The sequence below is a fragment of the Melanotaenia boesemani genome, chromosome 9 (genome assembly GCF_017639745.1).
Source record: "Melanotaenia boesemani isolate fMelBoe1 chromosome 9, fMelBoe1.pri, whole genome shotgun sequence".
Taxonomy (NCBI): domain Eukaryota; kingdom Metazoa; phylum Chordata; class Actinopteri; order Atheriniformes; family Melanotaeniidae; genus Melanotaenia; species Melanotaenia boesemani.
In genome coordinates, this window is record NC_055690.1 from 13,754,829 (window position 1) to 13,774,035 (window position 19,207).

The window sequence follows — 19,207 nt, forward strand, 5'->3', positions numbered from 1 at the left end:
TGTTCTATGACGGCCCTATCACCCCTCTTAAAATGGTTTAGTCCACACCCGCACTGGTATGTTTAACTGTTTTACTGAGTTACGGATTCGTTCCTTTCCAGTCGGCCGGGCGATGACCCGGGGAGAAGGGAAGACGAGCAGCAACTTTGTCTGAGGTAAGAGTCTTTGCCAAAACAATGGGAACATGGATCTTTCAGAGCAGCTGAATAAAATCACATCAGCAGTTGTTTGAGGAATCATTTTAATGCGCAGGTATCTAGTGCAGCAAAGACACGGAACACATAGAACATGGAACATTTTCAAAATGTATCTGCAAACCTGCTCTGATTTGTTTGTTTCCCTATGTGGTTAAAGGGGCTTTCTCATCGAACAAGTCGACGGATGTGAGCGGGTCATCCGGTTTAACTTCTAAATATATGTAATGCCTTTGTTTTATGTAAAACACTTTGAATGTACATGATATGTGCTATACAAATAAACTGTCTTGTCTTGCCTTAAATAGCTTGAAAACTCCGCCCACCCTGCTTTCCGCTTGGTCACCAGTGCGGTAAATGGACCCGACCCACTAGTATTTACATCTTGCGAACTGGACTGAAAATAATGATCAAAATGCACAAATGACAAGATGAACATTTGTTTAACAAATGTAAGGTTTATTGTTACATATGTGTACAGAACACCAAAATACAGTACATTGCGAAGGCAGATGTATTTACAAAGCAAGAGGCTATGAGATCTTGTGGAAGCTTTACAAATATGTAGGTACTAATTTTCCAAGCAAGCCAAAGTTTATTTTCATAAAAACACAATGAGTCTGAGCAAAACCTCTATTTCACTATGTACAATTATTCCGTTAAAATAGTTTCAATATTTGTTCATAAACATTGCTGTTCATTTTATAGTACATCAAATTGCAAGCTTGGCAAGTTTTAAAGATTAAACTAAATATTTGTATTCTATAAATCTAGTGTGATAAAAGCATACTTTCTCTTGCATAAAATATAAATAATTTACCTATTTGCAAAAAGCTGCACAGTTTAAAGGTACAGTAAGATGTTTTAAGTAACAGATAACCCACAGCAGCATGTAGGTTTGAGACATTACAGTAGATTTGCAGCATGTCCGTGTAGTTTGACAAGAACCACTCATACACATCAGAATCAATAATTCCATCTATGATGGTCGTCATAACTTAATTCACACATTCTAGCACACTCACCACATATCGGCACGCACACACAAACACACACAAGGGACCCACTGCATTAACAAAGTAATGATCCCTCCCTTTGTCTTATCTAACAGTGTTTTCCAATGTTATGATACTCAAATACATTCTTTTAGGAGACAGAAAAGGTCTTCCACTTCAGTGAATAATTGCACATTTTCCCTTAATAATAAAAACAACACTACGGACAGGTAATCACTTAGCTTTGGTTTGTTGTTTGTTAAATAGGACAGCTGATAGTGTGGTAGCATTGTGATGGTTTCTGATATTAGTGCAAGAAAAACTTTGTTAGAACAGCAAAGTCACTCTGAGTAAAAACGTGTTGCTGCACATTTAAAGATCTGAATTCATGACATTCAGATTCACACAGAGAAAAAAGAGGAAATAAGGTTTTGGTTATTCCCATGAGAGAGCTGAGTTCTTGTTAGTAACTTAAATGATAGCAGCTGCCCCAGACAGGAAGAGATGGTATGTGCTGTGCAGTCAAATGTGCCACACATTGCTAGACCACCATCAGAGAGTTGACCCTGAAACCCTGGAGTCTGGAAGAAAAGCTGTGATTGCTCTGTAGCCCTGGGCTCGCCGGATCATGTCTCGAGTCTCTCCGTTAAGTTCCATGAGCTTGACAGAGATTTCTGTGAGGTCCTGCTTTGAGCCCACCAGAGCAAATGTTCCCGTCTGGCCCAAAGTTTGATGTCTGAAATAGATGTTCAACAGTGTTTGGACCTCATCATCCGACTGGCTGCCAAAGATATCATTGGGCCACGTTGTTCTGAAAACAAAATATATACAGTAATATATTAAGGGTAATTGTTCACAACATATATTTATAATTAGAATAGAAACAAGAACTTGGTTTTTGTACCTGCACTGACGAATGTAGCAAATGGCTGTTGGAAACTCATTGTTCTTCAGACCGTCAAGGATGGCCTGCACAGCAGCTTCAGAAGAGCTGAAGATGGGCTCAGAGCTGGAGCTCTGACAGGCAGCAACCTCTTCATTTGCCACTGAGGCTGCTGCTACCCTCAGGTTACTCCTCAACTCATTTAACTCTCTGGACATATTTGTGAGCTACAGGTTGATAGCATAAATAAACAGAGACAGATTAAACAGAGGCATCACAGATTAAAAGAAAGACAAGAAAATGCAGGTTAACCTACCTCTGGAATAGAGCTTATTGCATAGACCTGTTCAATCAGCTTACAGTAGGACTGAAAAAGCAGCAACAACTGAAAGTGGAGTTTGTAGAGTCTTTGACAGAGCTCCAGTTGCTAGAATAAGAGCAAAGTTTTAAAGTTATTCAGTCTGTGAGGTAATCGTTTATCTGAAGATGACATGACAACAATTATAAAGCTGGCTTTCAATGATAGGAGAGAAGAAACAAGCCATGTCAAACTTACAGCCAGAGATTCCATTTGCTACCAAGCAAGCATGTTACAAAGCAGAAAAGAAGTAAAGTAGAACAGAGAATCAAAGGCATGCAATTGCTTTAGATTTCACTTCACAAGTGGGTAAAAAATATCTGAACAGGTTATTTAATTGACATGCACTATGGAAGAAGGTGATTGTTGACGTGTAGAAATTACAACTAAAAGAGGGCTTTCAGTTACTGCGAATAAAAAAAAATAGAGGTGGAAAGCCAAGCAAACTAATTAAAAAAGCACAAATAGGCTCACTTCATCAAAAATGTTTTTGCTAGCTCAATATTTTTTAAGAGTAAAATATTTTTAGTTAAAATATGAAGTGAGTGTAATTGTTTACAACTGGATACATTTAACACAACAGAACCTGCTCCCATGCCCAGCAGAGCTGATAATGACCACAATGCACACCAAATATGAGATAAACAATATTTGACATGCACCAACTTGACATTGACAGAAACAGGGAGAAAATAAGAAATAACACTCACAGAGCTACAGTATCACACAGTAACCGTAATGCAGAAAGTACAGTATGAAAGATCAGATGAAGTAGAAACCATAGCATTTTAATTTATTCTTGTAACAAGTTTAGATTTAAAAATGATTTGTTTGCACACTCTCTAAATGCAACAACTAAGCCAAAGAAAAGACAAAAATCTGTTTATTATCCTTCAACTGATACGAAAGCATGTCAGTTACTGCACAAATTCCCTAAAGCATAATGTTTTACCTTTCCATCATGCTCCGCTGGTTGACACGTTATCACGGTGTCTCCAGCACTCGTGGGAAAGGTGGCCTTACAGTTGTTCAGCCACTGTGGGTGACAGATACAGCATGATCACAGCTCAAATAACAAAACAAAAATATGCATGTGACATTTCAATGGGGGAAAAAAAAAAAAAGGATCACGCCCTCACCGTAAGAGCTGCCTCCTTTCGGTTGTTGTAAGTGTCAAGATATTCTTGAAGTTCCAAAACACTGAATTTAATTTTTTCCAGGAGTCCATAAGACATTATCTGCAGATACAGATTTTTGTTTTTTATTCTTTTCAACTACCCAAAATATGCCTTTAAAAAATAATGCATTCAGTAAGAATCTGTTCCTCACTGTGTCAGCATCAATGAATAGGGTTGGGCACTCTGAGCATGATGTCAGCATCTGAGAAGACCTCAGAAACTTTGATCCTAATCCTCCCAAGTTATCACTGAGGTAAGTCACAGCATCACAGGTCAAGGAACAGAATTTGGTCTGGATACTCTGCAAAACAAAAAGCATGCAGACTGTAATACTTTCAAAATTATTTCCATATCATTGGGGGTATTTGCTTTCTTTATTATCAGACATTTTCAGAAATGAATTGCTGTCAGCTTTGCTCAGTGAGGTGAATATCATCTGGTTAATGATTCTCAGAAGAGTTTCAAACACAGCCTCCATGGATTTTCCTCTATTTGTAATTAACAGACCTTTTCTCTAGAGGTCTCTCAGCCAGATAACTAATCCTGTTAACTTTTTAGCTAACCATTTAGTGTGACTTCAGGCACACTGTTAGTAGTTGGCTGAACAGTTTTTCATGTGTCTTTATTTGGCAATTAGTTAAAAAGGCAACTAAAGAAAATGTCTGATGGCAAAACTCACGTGAAAAAGTGAAGAAAACACTTGAAAAGTGTATACTGCACAGGATCCATCTGAGTCAGACACAAGCTGATTGATGTGGCTTCGCCAGGCCTCCTCTGCATCATCGCAAATTGCCGGTTGGAAAGCCGCGAGAATGGCAGAGAAGAAGGGTGACGGTGGCGGTGAAGAGCGTGAATCCAGCACGTCGTCCCTCTCTTCCTCAGCAAGACTAAATGAGCACAAAAACATGCTTAGATGAACTTTGAATGTTTTAAATGTAGAGTGAAGTTGTGAATAAGTACCTGGGCAAGCAACTGTCACGGTCCAGCTCTCCTTTGTAATCGCTGTAAACAGAGTCCATTGTCAAACGCTCACTACAGTGATATTCAGGAGGCAGCTCAGTGATGGAGAGAGACAGATTCTCTTCATGGACATTTGTGTTATCCTCTTCTTGTGACTCTTCGTGCTGGAGAGAAAAAAAAATCCTCACCGAATGATAACAAAATGCTAAACTAGCATGCATTTCTTTCCATTATTCCCTCTGTCATTCTTCATTATTACATACATCATTTTGTGGATAAAACAGACACACTAACCTTGCACTGGGACCCTATGGGAACTCCTTGTGGTGTTTTCTTTTATTTGATCAATTTAGAGTGCGTAAATTGTGCCAATTAATTATTTAATACTTTAACTTAACCAACACTGTGGCTCTGCACACTCATGGTTTGGGTCAGGCAATGTGTAAACCTTTCTTGAATTTCCACATGCCAAGAGTTTTAGTTGTTGCTTAGCACCACCCACACAGAAACGATAGGTATACACATTGCCTTAAATGGACAAACACAGAAAAAAAGAAACTTTTTTTCCCTCAGAGCTGGCTACGACCCCTGTCACATCACCATACAATCTCTGCCACAATTAAAGTAAAGCACAGACTAGCCCACAGCCCAAAGTACTATAGGTTGCATGCTTGTATGTTTGAGTTCATGCAATAACTAAAATAATAAGAAAATCAGCACATGCTCTACTCTGAAGTGAGAAAATGTTGAAAAATCATAAAAGAATGCAATAATATTTAACATACACTGAACCCAAGGCACATTTACCATTAAAGACATTACATGAGCGAAGATGCAACAGAATAGCAGCTATTTAGCAAAACTAGTAAAGAATTCCAGTATGGAATTGTGATAAGAGTTGGAAGTTCCCAGAATCTCAGACACTCTGAAGCCCTTATTCACCCGCTGCTTCGAGTCCTCTGGCAGTTGGACCTCGAAACTGGGAGTTGTGGTGCTCAGAGGAGTTGAATCTGCTGAAGTTGTATCAAATAAGGCAGAGGACGTGTCCATACTACTCATCTCTGCTGTTGGAGAGACGCTGATAATCTGAAAAGAAAAAAAAAATGTTTTGGAATAAAAAAAAAAAACAAACAAACAACAAAGACTGGATTATAAAACTGCTAAATCCTCAGCACTCTGGCAAGCACTGACAGTGGTGTAGTGGCTGATATGTCAGAGATAAAGGAGTGGAATGACAGCTGTTGCAGACATATGGCACTTCCATCTGCCAGCACATTTTTCACAAACTAAAGCTAATGCTGTTTGAGGACCACATACTCTCATAAGTTAAGACCTTAAACAACTGGTATGGAATTTTATAAACCTACAAGCTGGGAGTGGGAGAGTATCTGGCTGGCAGTCAGGGAATCCTCTTCAGATGATTCATCTGAGTCTTCATTGGCAACCTTGCTGAGGCTGGGCATGCTGCTGGACAGCTGACTCTCCTCCAGGGGCTGCAGGTCACTTTGGTCCAGACTATCCATAGAGCGCCGACGCACACCCCAGTTGAAGTTGTCCATAGTTTCTCCCTGCAATAGTAACAAAAACCTCAAGTTACATAGTTCCAATATATAGCCCAGAGTACAATCTCTTCTTTAACACAAATACATGCATACACACACGTACTGTATTAACACAAACATGCGGTGCAAATTCAGAGAGGGAGGTGTTTCTGTTAAGTTTTCCCATCATAGCTAAGAACTGAACTAGTAGTGAGGACTGACACAAAAACACTGTGAGCCCATTGCTGTCTTCTGCAGACTTTACTGACACTACAACAAAAATAGCTACAATGCTATAAAAATGGCAGGGAGCGTCCTCATTGGATTTCTAAATATTTACAGCCTATAACCCTCTAGGTCTGACTGCACCATCTCCTGTTTAAAATGCAGGGCCGCTTTTTATGTTGGTGTGACTTTGACACTGTCAGCCAACTTCCTCATTCCATTAAAGCTCCATGTCACCAGGTCAAACAAGGGAGACTTCCTGTGGTGACTAAAACCTACAACGGTTGGAGAGTACAAGCTTTGACTTTAGCCTGCATGCCTCTTTAAAAAGGCAAATAATTTCATATTACAAACTGCAAAATAGCATCTTGTCAAAACTTTTTTCATCCACCTTTTTTGCCAATTAAACTCATAATAGTGTAATTGAATTTAAAATGTATGCTGCATATTTCTTTGCCAAATGAATTTCCCCTTAAAAATTGTGAAGTTTTCACTACTAAGATTTTTTCCCTTAAGCCAGTAACAGAATCCGCACAAAAAAACACTTTAATTCAATCAATTGTCTAAAATACTTAATGCAATATTTACTACATAACAAGGTAAAATGATCAAAAGCTTTTAAATTTACTTTATGATACAAGGATGTACAGTTAGAAAAATATATCACCAATCATTAAAGCTGCCTTATGTTGAGATGCTTTTCAGTAGTGACTGTTTAAGATTCTATTACACTGTAAAGCAAGTTATAGATGAGCAGATGTTGGAGTGAATATATCTCATCACTCTGCTACATAAACATGTCAGTCATTTTTGTAAACTGCACAGCATGCACACACATTTCCTACACCGCCATCAGAGTGACAGCTAAATTATCTGCACAGGCAAACACTTATTTAGAGAGCACACTTACCTGCAGCTCCTAGATAGCATAAAAAAAGAGACAGAAACTCAATTACATAAAGCTGGGAGGAATGACCTTACACACCACAAAAAAAAAAAAAAAAAAAGCCCTTCGGGGGAAATATTTTCATTCTCACTAATGTTACTTTTCCTTTTCCAAACCTGTCATGTATTAAAACTCACCTCTCCATCCTCAAGTTCAACATCCAGGAAGTCAAAGTCTCTGAAGACTCTGAACTGCTGCTCTGAGGTGGTGTCGTCCATGTTGTCTAGTTCCCGGGTCCCTTCATCAGAAGACACTAGGCTGGGCTGATGCTCCATGAGGTCCAGGTCCCCACAACTGGAGAAGATGACCTACACACAGAGAGAAAAAGGAAATTTGCACGTAGGACACACAAGTTGTTGAGAATGGTAAAATAATGTAAAAGCTACATTAATCTTACCGAAGGATTTTTTGTGAGTCCCACTTCTTGTCCACACAAAGACAAAACGTTCACCAGTTTTTCCCGTGTTCTTTTCTGCACAACGCAAAAGGAAATATTTGGAAAAATTCAATTTTATTTAAGTGACATAAAAGATAACAAGATCTGAATCGGATTAATGACATCTATGAGTCTTTGAGCTCCCCAAATGCGGTCTGACTGCATGTCCTTCTAGATGTTAGGCTAACAAGGAATGGAGGAAGATCTAACCTGTGAGGATTGAGGCTTCTTCCAGCTGACTGGCACCAGGACGTTGTTTGAGGTGGATCCAGAGGAGGTGGAGGAGGTGCTACGAGTTGCTGCTGTGATTGTACTCTTCACATCGTGGCCTGGGGAGCGCTGCAGATCATCATAACGGCGACCAATCACTGGTGTCTAAAAGCAGAAAAAAAAGCATGTGCAGACAAAAACTGTCATGACTTTGGAAAAGTATGAAAAAATTAAAGTCCTTTTCTCCTTGATTAGTCCTGAGCTTAATGGCAGCTCCTGCTTTGTCTGGAGGTCCAGGGTGTCTGTAAACTGATCGGTGCTTCAAGATAAGTTGGCATTAATTTTTTTGGTTGGTGCTGCAATTTTTTTTATAAAATTTAGTTTTCTAATAATGTTAAGCATTTTAGAAAAGAAATCCTTAAGGCTACAAATAACAGAGTATTCTAAGAAATATCTGTGGTTACTTTTATGTGGAGTGTCAACCACACTACTGGCAATCCACATCCACTAGAACTCACTCATTCACATCCAGCAAAGAGTTTGCATCATTTCCTGCAATTCATGAGCTACACAAACAGCTCCCTGTTCAGTTCCCACACACATACACTGCTCTGCTTGTACAGTATCTTTCACATCACTTTTCAGCTCTGTTCTTCTTGGCTAATTGTGTTTACATTTCTAGCCTTAAATCTAATCTCATGGGGTTTGGTCAAAAAAAAAAAAGTAACCAATACGGAAGGGGAAGAAATACTTCCTTTCTAAACAGCTTCAACAAGCACCACACCCTGGAAAATACAGGAAAAGAGAGCCAAACACAGAAGCATTAAGCTGTCTACAGTCTTCAGAGAAATGTAAAAAGAAGAGTAAAATAAAGAGTCTCTTGCCTCAGATATGTCAAAGTGAAAATCCAGTGTTTTCCCAGGCAAGGCCTTGGAGGAGCGGTCCCAGATACGGCTGGTGTCCTCATAGGGGAGGTCACTCTGTGTGAATGACGGCTGCACCAAGCTGGCTGATCGAGAAACCACCAACTTCAGAATATTTAGTGCTTCTCTCCAATGGACAGTCTACAGCAAACACAGATAAACACATAATTTCACCTGCACAAGCAAACAAAAACCAACTTGATTAAAAAAAAAAAGAAACCAAAACAAAAAAAAAACAAAAAAAAAAACAAAAAAAAAAAACAACCACAAATGTCTTTCTTGGGTTTTTTATGTGGTTCTATTTTTGGTTCCAGAGGTGCAAGAGGAAAATGGATACATTATGAAAATAAGCAGAGGCCTGGCCCGAGGCAGACTTTTTATAGTTTGGGCGTGCCTAAAAATTTACTACCCTGACATAAGACAGCTTTTTTTCCCTCATTCTGTACAGAAAAAACAGGGAACACAGTGTTTTATTTAGAACCCCTTATGCTAAAGATTTCCATTTATCTCGCCAAATGTAACTCATCCAAATCTTTTACGCTGTTTATTAATTTTTTTTTACTTTATATCATTTATCCTAAAATTGTCAGTGAAATCTGCATAATGGAAGTTTTAACTCACCTGGACAAACTTCTCAATTGTCTTGAGCACCTCCATGTTAAAGGGTTTTGCTTGAATTCCACTCAGGTCCATGTGACTCAGGAGGCTATAGATGATTTGTAAGAGTGTCTGCTGCATGCTGGGAAGGCCCTTCTCCAGTAGCTGTTACATCAGTTAAACAATATTCAGCTAATTTAGTCTTTTCACTATAACTGTGGCAAAAAAGGAAGAAAAAAAGAGATCAGCTGTACAAACCTCTGCCATGTAAGTGACCAGGCTCAGGGTGATGTCTGAGAAAGCTTCATGGAGATATCGGCACACCACACTGACCCAAGAGAAGCAGTCTCGTGTGTAGGAGTGTGTTTTATACAGAGTCATGACATGAGCGAGGTTGGAGAGCTTGGCATTGTTTTCCTCGAGGCATACCTACACAGAAAACTGTGTTAAATGTAATTTAGAAAATACAGTTTATTAAAATAAGAGGTGAAACATTAGCGTAGACGAACCTGGGCTATCTTCTCAGCAGCATCTTGACAGAACTGTGTTGGTGCATCAAAGTTCTGCACAAGATGTGGGAGCAGGCAGAGAACATTCAGGGGGAAACCTAATAGATGAAACACACAAATCACCATAATATTTATTGAATTATTTTAAATCAACTTTCCATGCATGGCATTTGCGTAAATGTTTTCCTACCTATGGCTTGTGATGTGTCTACTACAGGCACTCGTGACACAGGTGTGAGCTGGCAGAAGAGCTGGAGCGTGAAGTCAGTGGTGGACATGGACGTGAAGCCTTTTAACAGTAGCTGCTGCAGTCCATTGAAGCTGCTCCATTTCAACTGGCTCTGCAGTTTCTCCAGCTTCTCTCTGTTCTCCTGTTTGTCCAGTGACATGTTGGCCAGCAGTTTATTCAAAAGCCTTAAAGACATCTGATACTCAAATTCAAAGTCTGACTCCATCAGCGACACTGCCACCCAGAAGATGGTGGCCAGCAGGTTGCTGGGGTGGTTGATGCTCGTTGGGTCTGTGACAGTGTCTTTAGATGAAGATGAGCAGCGGCTCTTGGCTAATAAAACCTGCTGTTCACAGGCTTGGATACGGTCCAGTGTTGCACTACGAGGTGGGTCAGACAACCTGTCAGCCTCTCCAAACTTTTTGGGGACCGAAGAGCTCCTCTGATGCCTGGTCCTCTCCTCTCTCCTAAGATTAAGCTGTCCTGTGCTCTTCCTGTTGGACAGCTGCTTAAAACTAGTGAGGAAATCTGGAGATGAGGCTCTGTAATTCAACAAAGTTAGAGTGTGTTTTATCACTCAGTGCCTGTTTTAAAGATAAACACCAATAGAGGAGGCACAAACCTTGTCAGGATTGCCATGAGATCATTGTTCTTGAGACATTCAGCCAAGTTATCTACCACAGACTCCAGAGTAAGTAAGACTTCCATCACATAACCCTGTAAGAGACAGTGTAAGGATTTTCCTGTATATTTTTTATTATTAATTTAATTATCTATAAACTGTTCATGTTTCTTGTATTTATAAAACATCTGGGACATTCAAGTCATTTACCAAATAGAAGTGAATTTATATTCTATGTTCTCATAAACTTGAATTATAAATGGCACAATAACTGAGGCAGTTAAATTCCTCAGTTTCTGCTTTGCCAATGACTCTGACAACAGTTTTTTTACATTGCTAATGAGCATTCAACAGTAATAAAGATGCAAAGAAGATACCAATCACTGGATTTTCCCTTAAAAGAATTAGGTAAACACATTAATGTCCTGTCATTAGCACATTTGCATTAACTCATAGAAAACAGACCTGTACTTCTTCTCCATGTTCACCAATGACTTCCACCAGCCTTGAGAGCAGGTCGGACACAGCATGCACAGAGATGGGTTGGCGAAGGGCTCGAAACACCTGGAAGGATCGGCCGGCGTAGTGACGGGATGAACTACACAAAGCTGTCTGCAGAGCAACCTCACTGAGCTGCTGCTCCAGGTGGAATTCTAATCAAGAGAAATACATGAGAGGCAGTAAGTGATAAAGACAAAGTTCTCTTGTATATCTAACTTATAATTACTGATAAGCATTTACGCAGGGATTACCTGACTTGGACTCTTTAAACACAGATACCACATGTCTCAGGAAATTTGTCAGCTGTCCGGTGCTTTTTGAAATTTGGTTCTTTGATGAAATATCTTCATGGCACCACAGTGATCCATATGGCCTGTTAAACAACTTAGTCACTAACATGTCATAGTATGAAGTGATTTTAAGGGTGACATAACCTAATGATTAATCTAAGTATAAAGTATCAAGCCCAAATTCCGGTGATGCTGACCTGAAGTTTATATCATTGAGCACTTTTGATGTAAAAGTTCTTTTACAAAAATAAAGCGATTTCAACTGCACATTGACAATTTTACTTCAAACAATCATTATAAAGCAATGCCTTATCTTCAGTTAAACAGCAAAGCTATTAAACTCCTGCACTGATATGCACCACCACTAGGTGGCAGCCTGCATCAAGAAACATGATAACATGCATTGGCATATGGGCGGCCTATTTCTAACTGCTGTGTATGAATGTTCTAGATGTGCTATATACTTTATTATGTAAAAGATCAGTTAAAATGCAAAATAACATAAGTACCTTGTGGTTAAAAACTGTATGAGTTTGTTTGCCTTTTCATTCGTTTTACTGGAGCCCACCAGCTCTTCCATCTCCTGTGTAATCTCAGGCAGGTTGTTGCTGCTGCCCCCAAGACTCAAACTGGATGACGTGGAGGAAGAGCTCAAACCCGAGTCTGGGACAGGAGATGCCTGACATTCCCGGAGGAAGTCAAAACCTCCTGAGAACAACAGAGAAACAAGGGTGTGTTTTGTTGTTTGTCTTTGTTTTGTTTTCCCTACAACTTGTAGCACGATCGACAATGCAGTCAAGAAGAACACATGTACTGAGCAGCATGACCCCTGTTTAACATCTTCCGAAATGTGAATCCAATAAATTCTCATCTACTTACTGAATTTACTTAATGTGGCGAAGCTGTCAAATTTAATTAGCAACCTGCTGCTGGTGTAATCACATTGCTGTTCCTTAAAAGTTTATTCTTTTCATAAACATTTCAGAGAAAACATCACAAGCTTGTTTTCATTGGAGTTAAATTCAGGAATAACTTGTGTGTGCTATTTATCATTGTTAAAAAAATGAATGATCAGCTGGACAAAGGATACTTTGGATTTTTTACAATGTCTAGATATTTGCAAAACAGTTTAACAGCTGCCTATCCAAGCCTGAGCAGATGGCCCCAATTTGGGAAAGAGGATAAAAATAGCAGAATGGAATGCTTTAATCAAGACCTTTGATGTCCCCTCTGCTCAATATTGCTTTTGGCACAGCATCCAAATATTTTCTTCCAAGATAAGAAACGTATCTATTGTCTTAGAGGAACGCTAACCATCCCCTTCTGACGTTCAAGTTTATATCAGTCAAAGAGAAGAATCGCGTATCAAATGCCAAGCTGCTTTGTCAACTGGTCCCAGGCCACACTCACAAACTGATTGTGACTGTTAGAAAAAGCAGATGTTTCTACCTGAGGGTGAATACTCTGGCTGCAAGCTTGGTTTGCAGGTGAGAGTTTTGGTGACATTGATCTCCCGTGTCTGCAGTAAAACTGATGCAATTGCTTGAAAGTTGTTTTTACAGGACAATGTGATGAGCAGGTGGAGGAGGAGACGTTTGCTGTGCTCAAACACCTCTGGACGATAGTGATCCATGCCTGAAGTAAAAGACATGATCATATCAGTTAGTCTAGTTTACTGCAGTGTGAATTGACTCTTTTATAACTGGCAAATGATTAAAGATGGCAAACTTCTTTGTATACTTCATATTTAAAAACAACAATGCGTTCATATTTAAAAACAGCATTGGACATTGATATTGGACATATTTTTATGTGTGGCTATCTATAATGACTGATTCTGCTGTGACCTTACCTAAAAACAGCGCATGTAGCAGTAAAGGAAGATGCATGCTCCAGTCCTCTCTCACACTGTGGTCCACTACCATCTCTGTCATGAAGATGACCGCAATATTACACCTACATCAAACAAACACATCTGTAAAACCCGTTTCTTCATGTAAATGTATATTTAAAAGACTGATTTAAAAAAAAAATGAACTGTGGCAACATCCAAAGTATTGGGAGTCACAGATTAAGCACGCTTTACGTGCAGTTGTCTAACCTGTGCAGCGGTGCTCTGGGAGTGATGGTCTCTGGTAAGAAGTCCACCAGTGGAGCCCAACATCCTCCGCTGAGTGGCATGGGCAGAGGATGGGGCTGATTGGTCTCAATAACAACCATCAACCAATCAGCATAGGGTGGCAGAGGTTCACCTGAGAGGTTATAGACAGTTGTTTTAGCATAGCAAACACCATTTGTATGTGGGAAAATGCTGATGCACTTAAATTGTTTAATTACAGCATAATGGGACCAAAGAGCATTTTAACCTCAAAGCCCAGTTTGAAAGAATATTTAAGTATTCATTTTATTGTTGTTTTATTCTTACTCACATTAGGGGCAGTTTAGCCAAGAAAAAAGCTGTTTATGGGCCAGCAGGGGCCCTGGGCTCAGCTGCTTGTGTTTTAGTGCCAGTTCTCACAGAAACCCTGTAGATGCCCCAGGCCTTTCTGCACACTGTTCATGTATTATCAATGGCTGCATGCTGTCTACCATCTTACCTCAAAGTCCATGTATTTCACACTCACAAGACCATGGCGACATAAATTTTTGAAGTCTTTACAAAAGAAAAATACTTACTCTTCTCCTCATCATAAGATCCTCCTGAACTGTTGCTGTACCTTGATTCCAGACGATTGTGTGCTCGTATTATATGACTTAACCTGAAATCAGAAAAAATATTATCTTGCATTTTGTAATGCTGTAATCAGTTGAATCCCTTGAATCGATCACTTGAATCAACATTTATGTTTAAAAAATATTTTATACTGCACCTCTCCTCATTCTCCTTAACAGTCTTTGTATCATCCGTGTCTGGAAAGCTCTCCTGGCCTGCCACAACTGTATTGCTGCTTGATGTTGTGCCTACAAATGAACCAAAACCGTGCATATGTTTTATAAACATGTTTGAGGAATACTAACTAGCTCTTTTTGGTTTATAGAAGACATAACTAAACTTAGGTCAGGGTTCCCCACAGAGGATGAATTTGAAAAAATGTACCTGAAGCCGCTGTAGAGGCTTTGCTTGTGGCAGTGAAGTGATAGAAAGGAGGGCTGTCACAGTGCTGTACCACGGGGTTGACTGGATCTGTTTGTTGTAGCTCAAATATCAGCTCCTCCATGGTTTGCATGGTGTTATTTCGGCAGAGGTAGATGACCACTTTCTTGATCTGAACAAACATTTCACCAACTATCTGTGAGAAACTGAAAAGAAAAAAAGCTACACAGAATTTTCCAGTAGGCCTAAATGTCTTACGTATGGGAGAAGAGCGGTGTCACTGCTGACACCACATAAGCTGATGAGGTACTGCAGTGTGGTTCTCAGGTTGTTGCTCCATTTGTTGTTGCTGACTAAAGCATTCCAGGCATTTTCCATTTCTGATCCAGGTAGATCGTCTCCATACTAGTCAGAATTGTCAAAAAACCACCATATAAGCTGCAGTGATTTCATGTTAGACATACATCTTTCTATCTCATTTCCCCAAAATGACCTTACCTTGGCTGTCATGAACATCAGGTTATTGAGAACCATAGATGTGGCTTGTAAGGATCCCCAGCCAGTGCCTTTCAGGTGTGCTGATGAATCTGTGTTGGTTATCTGGCTGCAGGAGTCATAGCTTGGGGTGGACGGAGTAAGGACTGGAAGTAGTAGGCCACTATCCACCAGCTCGATGTTACCAAGCCACGGTAGGAGATAGGTTAACATGATTTGTCTCCCATTGGAATGAGTGGTGGGAAACCTTTGGCTAACCTCTGGAACAAGAAGAAACATAATACTGACATCAGAATAACATCAGTGGACACTGTTGTAATTTTTAGACTTGGTGGTGATTAAATAGGATACTTAAGGCACGCATATTTTCACTGTAACTTGGATTTTAATCCTAGTTAGCATATGTATTGATTTTAATATGAGGCATTTCCTGGCAGTCTAAGCTGTGGTCAGTAGAAGTGTCCATGCTCAAACAGTTACCTGAAAATAGAGGAAGTGTCAGTTCAGGGTACATCCTGGCCAAATGGCTGGAGAGTTGAGGCAGGGATACACTATAAAGGGGTGGCAGTGGACCATGGGTGCCATACAGGATACTGCTTGGCTTCTGTTCTGCTATTTTCTTTGAGCACAAGAATAACTTAGCTTCAAGAATCTGTTTAAAAAAAGAAAAAGAAGTTATTTGAACTGTAATTTACATAAACATATGCAAATGAATAAGAAGAATCTTAAGACAAATGTTTCAGTAGCAAAAGAGTTAAGATTTGTTGTCTCAATGGTTGCCCATGTACTGTAAAAAACTTGTAGGATACACCCATGAACATAAACTGCATGTACATAAACACTGTGTGGATAGAAGTGGAACATACTGGTCAAAATAGAACCAGTAAGCCACTGGCTATAAGCTTATGATGGTTTACTTTTTATTAACTCTTTGAAATGTTTCTATATTCAATCAATGATTGCATAAAACAAAAAGCACTGACTTTGATATCATCTGGATATCTGCTGGCTTTAAGAGCATCCCAGAAACATTGACAGTCGTGATACAAAACCACAAAGATTCTCAAACCAATCCCCAATGAAACCATAACCAAACACTAAACTAAACTTGTGTTACTCACCTGCATTAGCTGCATTGAAATCTCATAGATTTCTCTGTTGGTGTCTGATGCCTTGAAGAGCACCAAATTCAGCAACGTTACGATATCACATGGGTAGTTTTTTCTGGTAAAGAGAAAAAATATAGTACCAATATCAAGAAAATTAGTGTTTCACATAATGTTTGGGTTAAATGTTTCTTAGAGGTGAAGAGGTGGACTTCAAACAGTGAGACAGAACTGTGAGCCCTTTAAGAGGATTAGACGAGTTATGCTTAAGAGACTTGAGCTGATTTGCCAATGGTTTCATCACTTGGACAAGAAATAGGGATGAGGCAAAGAGGCAAGAACAAGGGTTAAGAGATTTTCTACCTGCTGCCACAGACTGTAGCAATGGCTTTGAAGCAGCCTGAGGCGAGCTGGTAGGAGCCTGTGTAGCAACGGTCCACAGCCCAGCTGAATAGGTTGACCTGGTCATTATTGAGCTCCAGAAGCAGGATGACGACTTCACAGCCAAGTTGATGGACCTGAGCCAGAAGCACACCAGAATACAGACACCCATGTATTTCTCTTTTATTTTTAGGCCAAGTTTGAATGTTTTAAAGATGTATGCGTATAATGATTCCAGCAGCTCAACTTTTATCACACTAAAAAGATGAGAAAAGACACGTCATGGCAACATGTCCAGTGAATTTCTCTGCTCAAGCTGTGTAATAAATTTAGAAAAGGAAAAATGCACTAAATAAAAGAAATAATGTCAACCAAATTTATTTACTCACTACTTGCTAGTACCCTTAAAATAATGACAAGCAGTTAGCATAGGATAGAGCTAACCTTTTAAAAACAGATCCAAGCATGTAATAAGCTGGGTCAGCTCTTTGTTTAAAAGCACAATAGTGGTGAAATATTGGCTACAGACCCGCTGATCCTGGCAGGCCAGTATGTTATCCAGCCACTTATAGAGGTATCCGTCTGGAGAGAGGCCGACGTTATCAAAAACAGGCCCACAGCATAGCACAGCAGACATGGCCTGGAAAAACAAACATCAGTTAAGGATACTCACAAGTAAATGGCTTTAGCGACCATTAAAAACTTCTTTACTGTTCAACTTTCACTTTATGGCTACCATTCTACTCCAGTTTTCCTCAGATTAAGATAAAATAACATTTAACTGCAACACTGGCTGAGCAGGTGAATGTTTTCACAGGTTTTAATCTTAATCACAATGAACAATGTAGCTCAGCTGTTTTACATCTCTACCTTTAGTGCACAGTATTGATATCTTGTTATCTGGTGATTCCTGTCACTGTAGCGGTCCAGGGGGGTGAACATGACACTGAAAGGGCCAGCCCACTGACTGAAGAGGATAAAAAGGTGATGTCGAAGGCTCTGCTGTGGAAACAGGAAGCGCCTGTGGTGCACTGGGAAGGGAAAGATTTGTATATTAAAAAATGTAGATTCAGCAAAATTATCCAAGCAAAATAACAATTAAAATTGGTTTATAATAATAGTGTAGAAGTCCCTTGATGGACCATTAGCCATTCTCTGGAGACTTGTGAATGCTTGGTTAACCATGAGTCATCATTTGCCCTCCACTCTGTCCTGAAACTGTTCTATTTTTGGATCTACTCACTAGAGGCAATGTCCAAATCAAGTTCAATGCCAAGAGTCTAGTGCTGTGTGCTATCTATCTGAGCTACTGAGCACTGTGAGTGACAGGTCAGATAAGAAAAGACTCTAAAGCTGAGCTAATGGTAGGAGTACCTGGTACACATTGTATAAAATTGGCCACCATGGCGCTGAAGTGAGCTCGAATGTCCTTGAGGATCTCGGCATCTTTGTCATTCTCAGCTTCCAGAAGCATTCGGGTTAGATCCACGTACTCCTGGAAAAGAGCTCCAAGAGCGAGGGTGTCACGTTCCAGAGCTCCGTTTGTACTGCAGGGTGACAGAATAAATTCAGAGATGCTCATTTCATCATGTGACAGAAAAGCCACTGTTATGAAACCATGTTGGCTCCTCATTGTTGTTATGTAACCAAAATAGCATTCTGCTCCGTTTTGGACATTAACCTGTCACTAATGACACCTGCATCAGCCAGCAGTTCAAAGATGCGCAGCAGCTGCAGTCTCAGCAGGTCCCGTCGCTCACGCCGCTTCTTATTCTATAAATGATCATTAACACAAATCCTTAATGACACAGGCTGCAAATAGTTATATAAAAATTTGAATGTATGTATTATGTACAGTTATTTAACACATTTAATTTAATAATACATGGATTGCTTTTTGTGTAGTGTGCAGGAAATATGGCTAACAAACCTCAGGTCTTTTTTCTAATGCCTCTTTCATGAGGGGATGTAACTCCTCCACAAGCTCCCTGTGCACAGACAATGAAAATATTAACATGCTGCACTGTGGCTTTTTAAAAATTTTACAAGGAAAATGGATTTGACCAAAAAAACAGATTTCTGGGAAGCAATTTGGAAGCAACTGTAAATGGTGATAAGGCACCACTCAGATATAATCCTATATTTACTTCAAATCCCCCTCAAATTTAGGTCACTGCAGACTTTAATTATGCTGAAAATAATGGATCTTAATTCCATTTCAGTGATTCTCTTATTAAAAGAGACAAAAATAAACTGCAGCTTAAATCACTCTAGTTAAGCCAAGATAGATCTTCACAATTTCACAGGGGCTTTGTGATGTGAATCACGACTTATAAAGGGAAAATTTTAGACCAATTCCCTAGATCTTTTATATACCTGAATATAAGTGAATTAGTGCGACCAAATCCCAGAACTAATGACTCCGTCAACTCGATGCTCTCTGCTCTCATCAGTGGAACCAGCTGCTTCAGAAGCCAAGCCACAGATGGGCTCCCAATAACCTGAGACATTAAACGTACATTGTTTAGTCACAA

General features: G+C 39.6%; 1 protein-coding gene across 2 annotated transcripts in view; it reads right to left on the reverse strand.

Annotated features, from left to right (window-relative positions):
- Window positions 1–636: 636 nt before the first annotated feature.
- frya (furry homolog a (Drosophila)) overlaps window positions 637–19,207 on the reverse strand; it is a 39,257-nt gene continuing 20,686 nt past the window's right edge. The window contains exons 23-63 of one of the 2 annotated variants that reach the window (XM_041993833.1): window positions 19,050–19,174; window positions 18,604–18,661; window positions 18,355–18,446; window positions 18,048–18,220; window positions 17,544–17,704; window positions 17,203–17,313; window positions 16,656–16,810; window positions 16,308–16,410; window positions 15,667–15,838; window positions 15,190–15,446; window positions 14,950–15,096; window positions 14,695–14,863; window positions 14,468–14,558; window positions 14,274–14,356; window positions 13,699–13,849; window positions 13,450–13,553; window positions 13,047–13,232; window positions 12,107–12,305; window positions 11,559–11,680; window positions 11,272–11,459; window positions 10,807–10,901; window positions 10,146–10,726; window positions 9,956–10,053; window positions 9,705–9,875; window positions 9,471–9,611; window positions 8,811–8,990; window positions 7,927–8,091; window positions 7,678–7,752; window positions 7,418–7,588; window positions 7,245–7,253; window positions 5,936–6,136; window positions 5,511–5,654; window positions 4,569–4,732; window positions 4,288–4,495; window positions 3,760–3,909; window positions 3,570–3,668; window positions 3,383–3,466; window positions 2,629–2,646; window positions 2,389–2,499; window positions 2,094–2,299; window positions 637–2,000 (exon numbers count right to left, since the gene is read on the reverse strand). In XM_041993833.1, the coding sequence (XP_041849767.1) occupies window positions 1,742–2,000; window positions 2,094–2,299; window positions 2,389–2,499; window positions 2,629–2,646; window positions 3,383–3,466; window positions 3,570–3,668; window positions 3,760–3,909; window positions 4,288–4,495; window positions 4,569–4,732; window positions 5,511–5,654; window positions 5,936–6,136; window positions 7,245–7,253; window positions 7,418–7,588; window positions 7,678–7,752; window positions 7,927–8,091; window positions 8,811–8,990; window positions 9,471–9,611; window positions 9,705–9,875; window positions 9,956–10,053; window positions 10,146–10,726; window positions 10,807–10,901; window positions 11,272–11,459; window positions 11,559–11,680; window positions 12,107–12,305; window positions 13,047–13,232; window positions 13,450–13,553; window positions 13,699–13,849; window positions 14,274–14,356; window positions 14,468–14,558; window positions 14,695–14,863; window positions 14,950–15,096; window positions 15,190–15,446; window positions 15,667–15,838; window positions 16,308–16,410; window positions 16,656–16,810; window positions 17,203–17,313; window positions 17,544–17,704; window positions 18,048–18,220; window positions 18,355–18,446; window positions 18,604–18,661; window positions 19,050–19,174 (6,177 nt within the window). In that variant the 3' untranslated portion in view covers window positions 637–1,741. The remainder of the gene's footprint in view (window positions 2,001–2,093; window positions 2,300–2,388; window positions 2,500–2,628; window positions 2,647–3,382; window positions 3,467–3,569; window positions 3,669–3,759; window positions 3,910–4,287; window positions 4,496–4,568; window positions 4,733–5,510; window positions 5,655–5,935; window positions 6,137–7,244; window positions 7,254–7,417; window positions 7,589–7,677; window positions 7,753–7,926; window positions 8,092–8,810; window positions 8,991–9,470; window positions 9,612–9,704; window positions 9,876–9,955; window positions 10,054–10,145; window positions 10,727–10,806; window positions 10,902–11,271; window positions 11,460–11,558; window positions 11,681–12,106; window positions 12,306–13,046; window positions 13,233–13,449; window positions 13,554–13,698; window positions 13,850–14,273; window positions 14,357–14,467; window positions 14,559–14,694; window positions 14,864–14,949; window positions 15,097–15,189; window positions 15,447–15,666; window positions 15,839–16,307; window positions 16,411–16,655; window positions 16,811–17,202; window positions 17,314–17,543; window positions 17,705–18,047; window positions 18,221–18,354; window positions 18,447–18,603; window positions 18,662–19,049; window positions 19,175–19,207) is intronic. The other variant, XM_041993834.1, reaches the window with a different exon arrangement.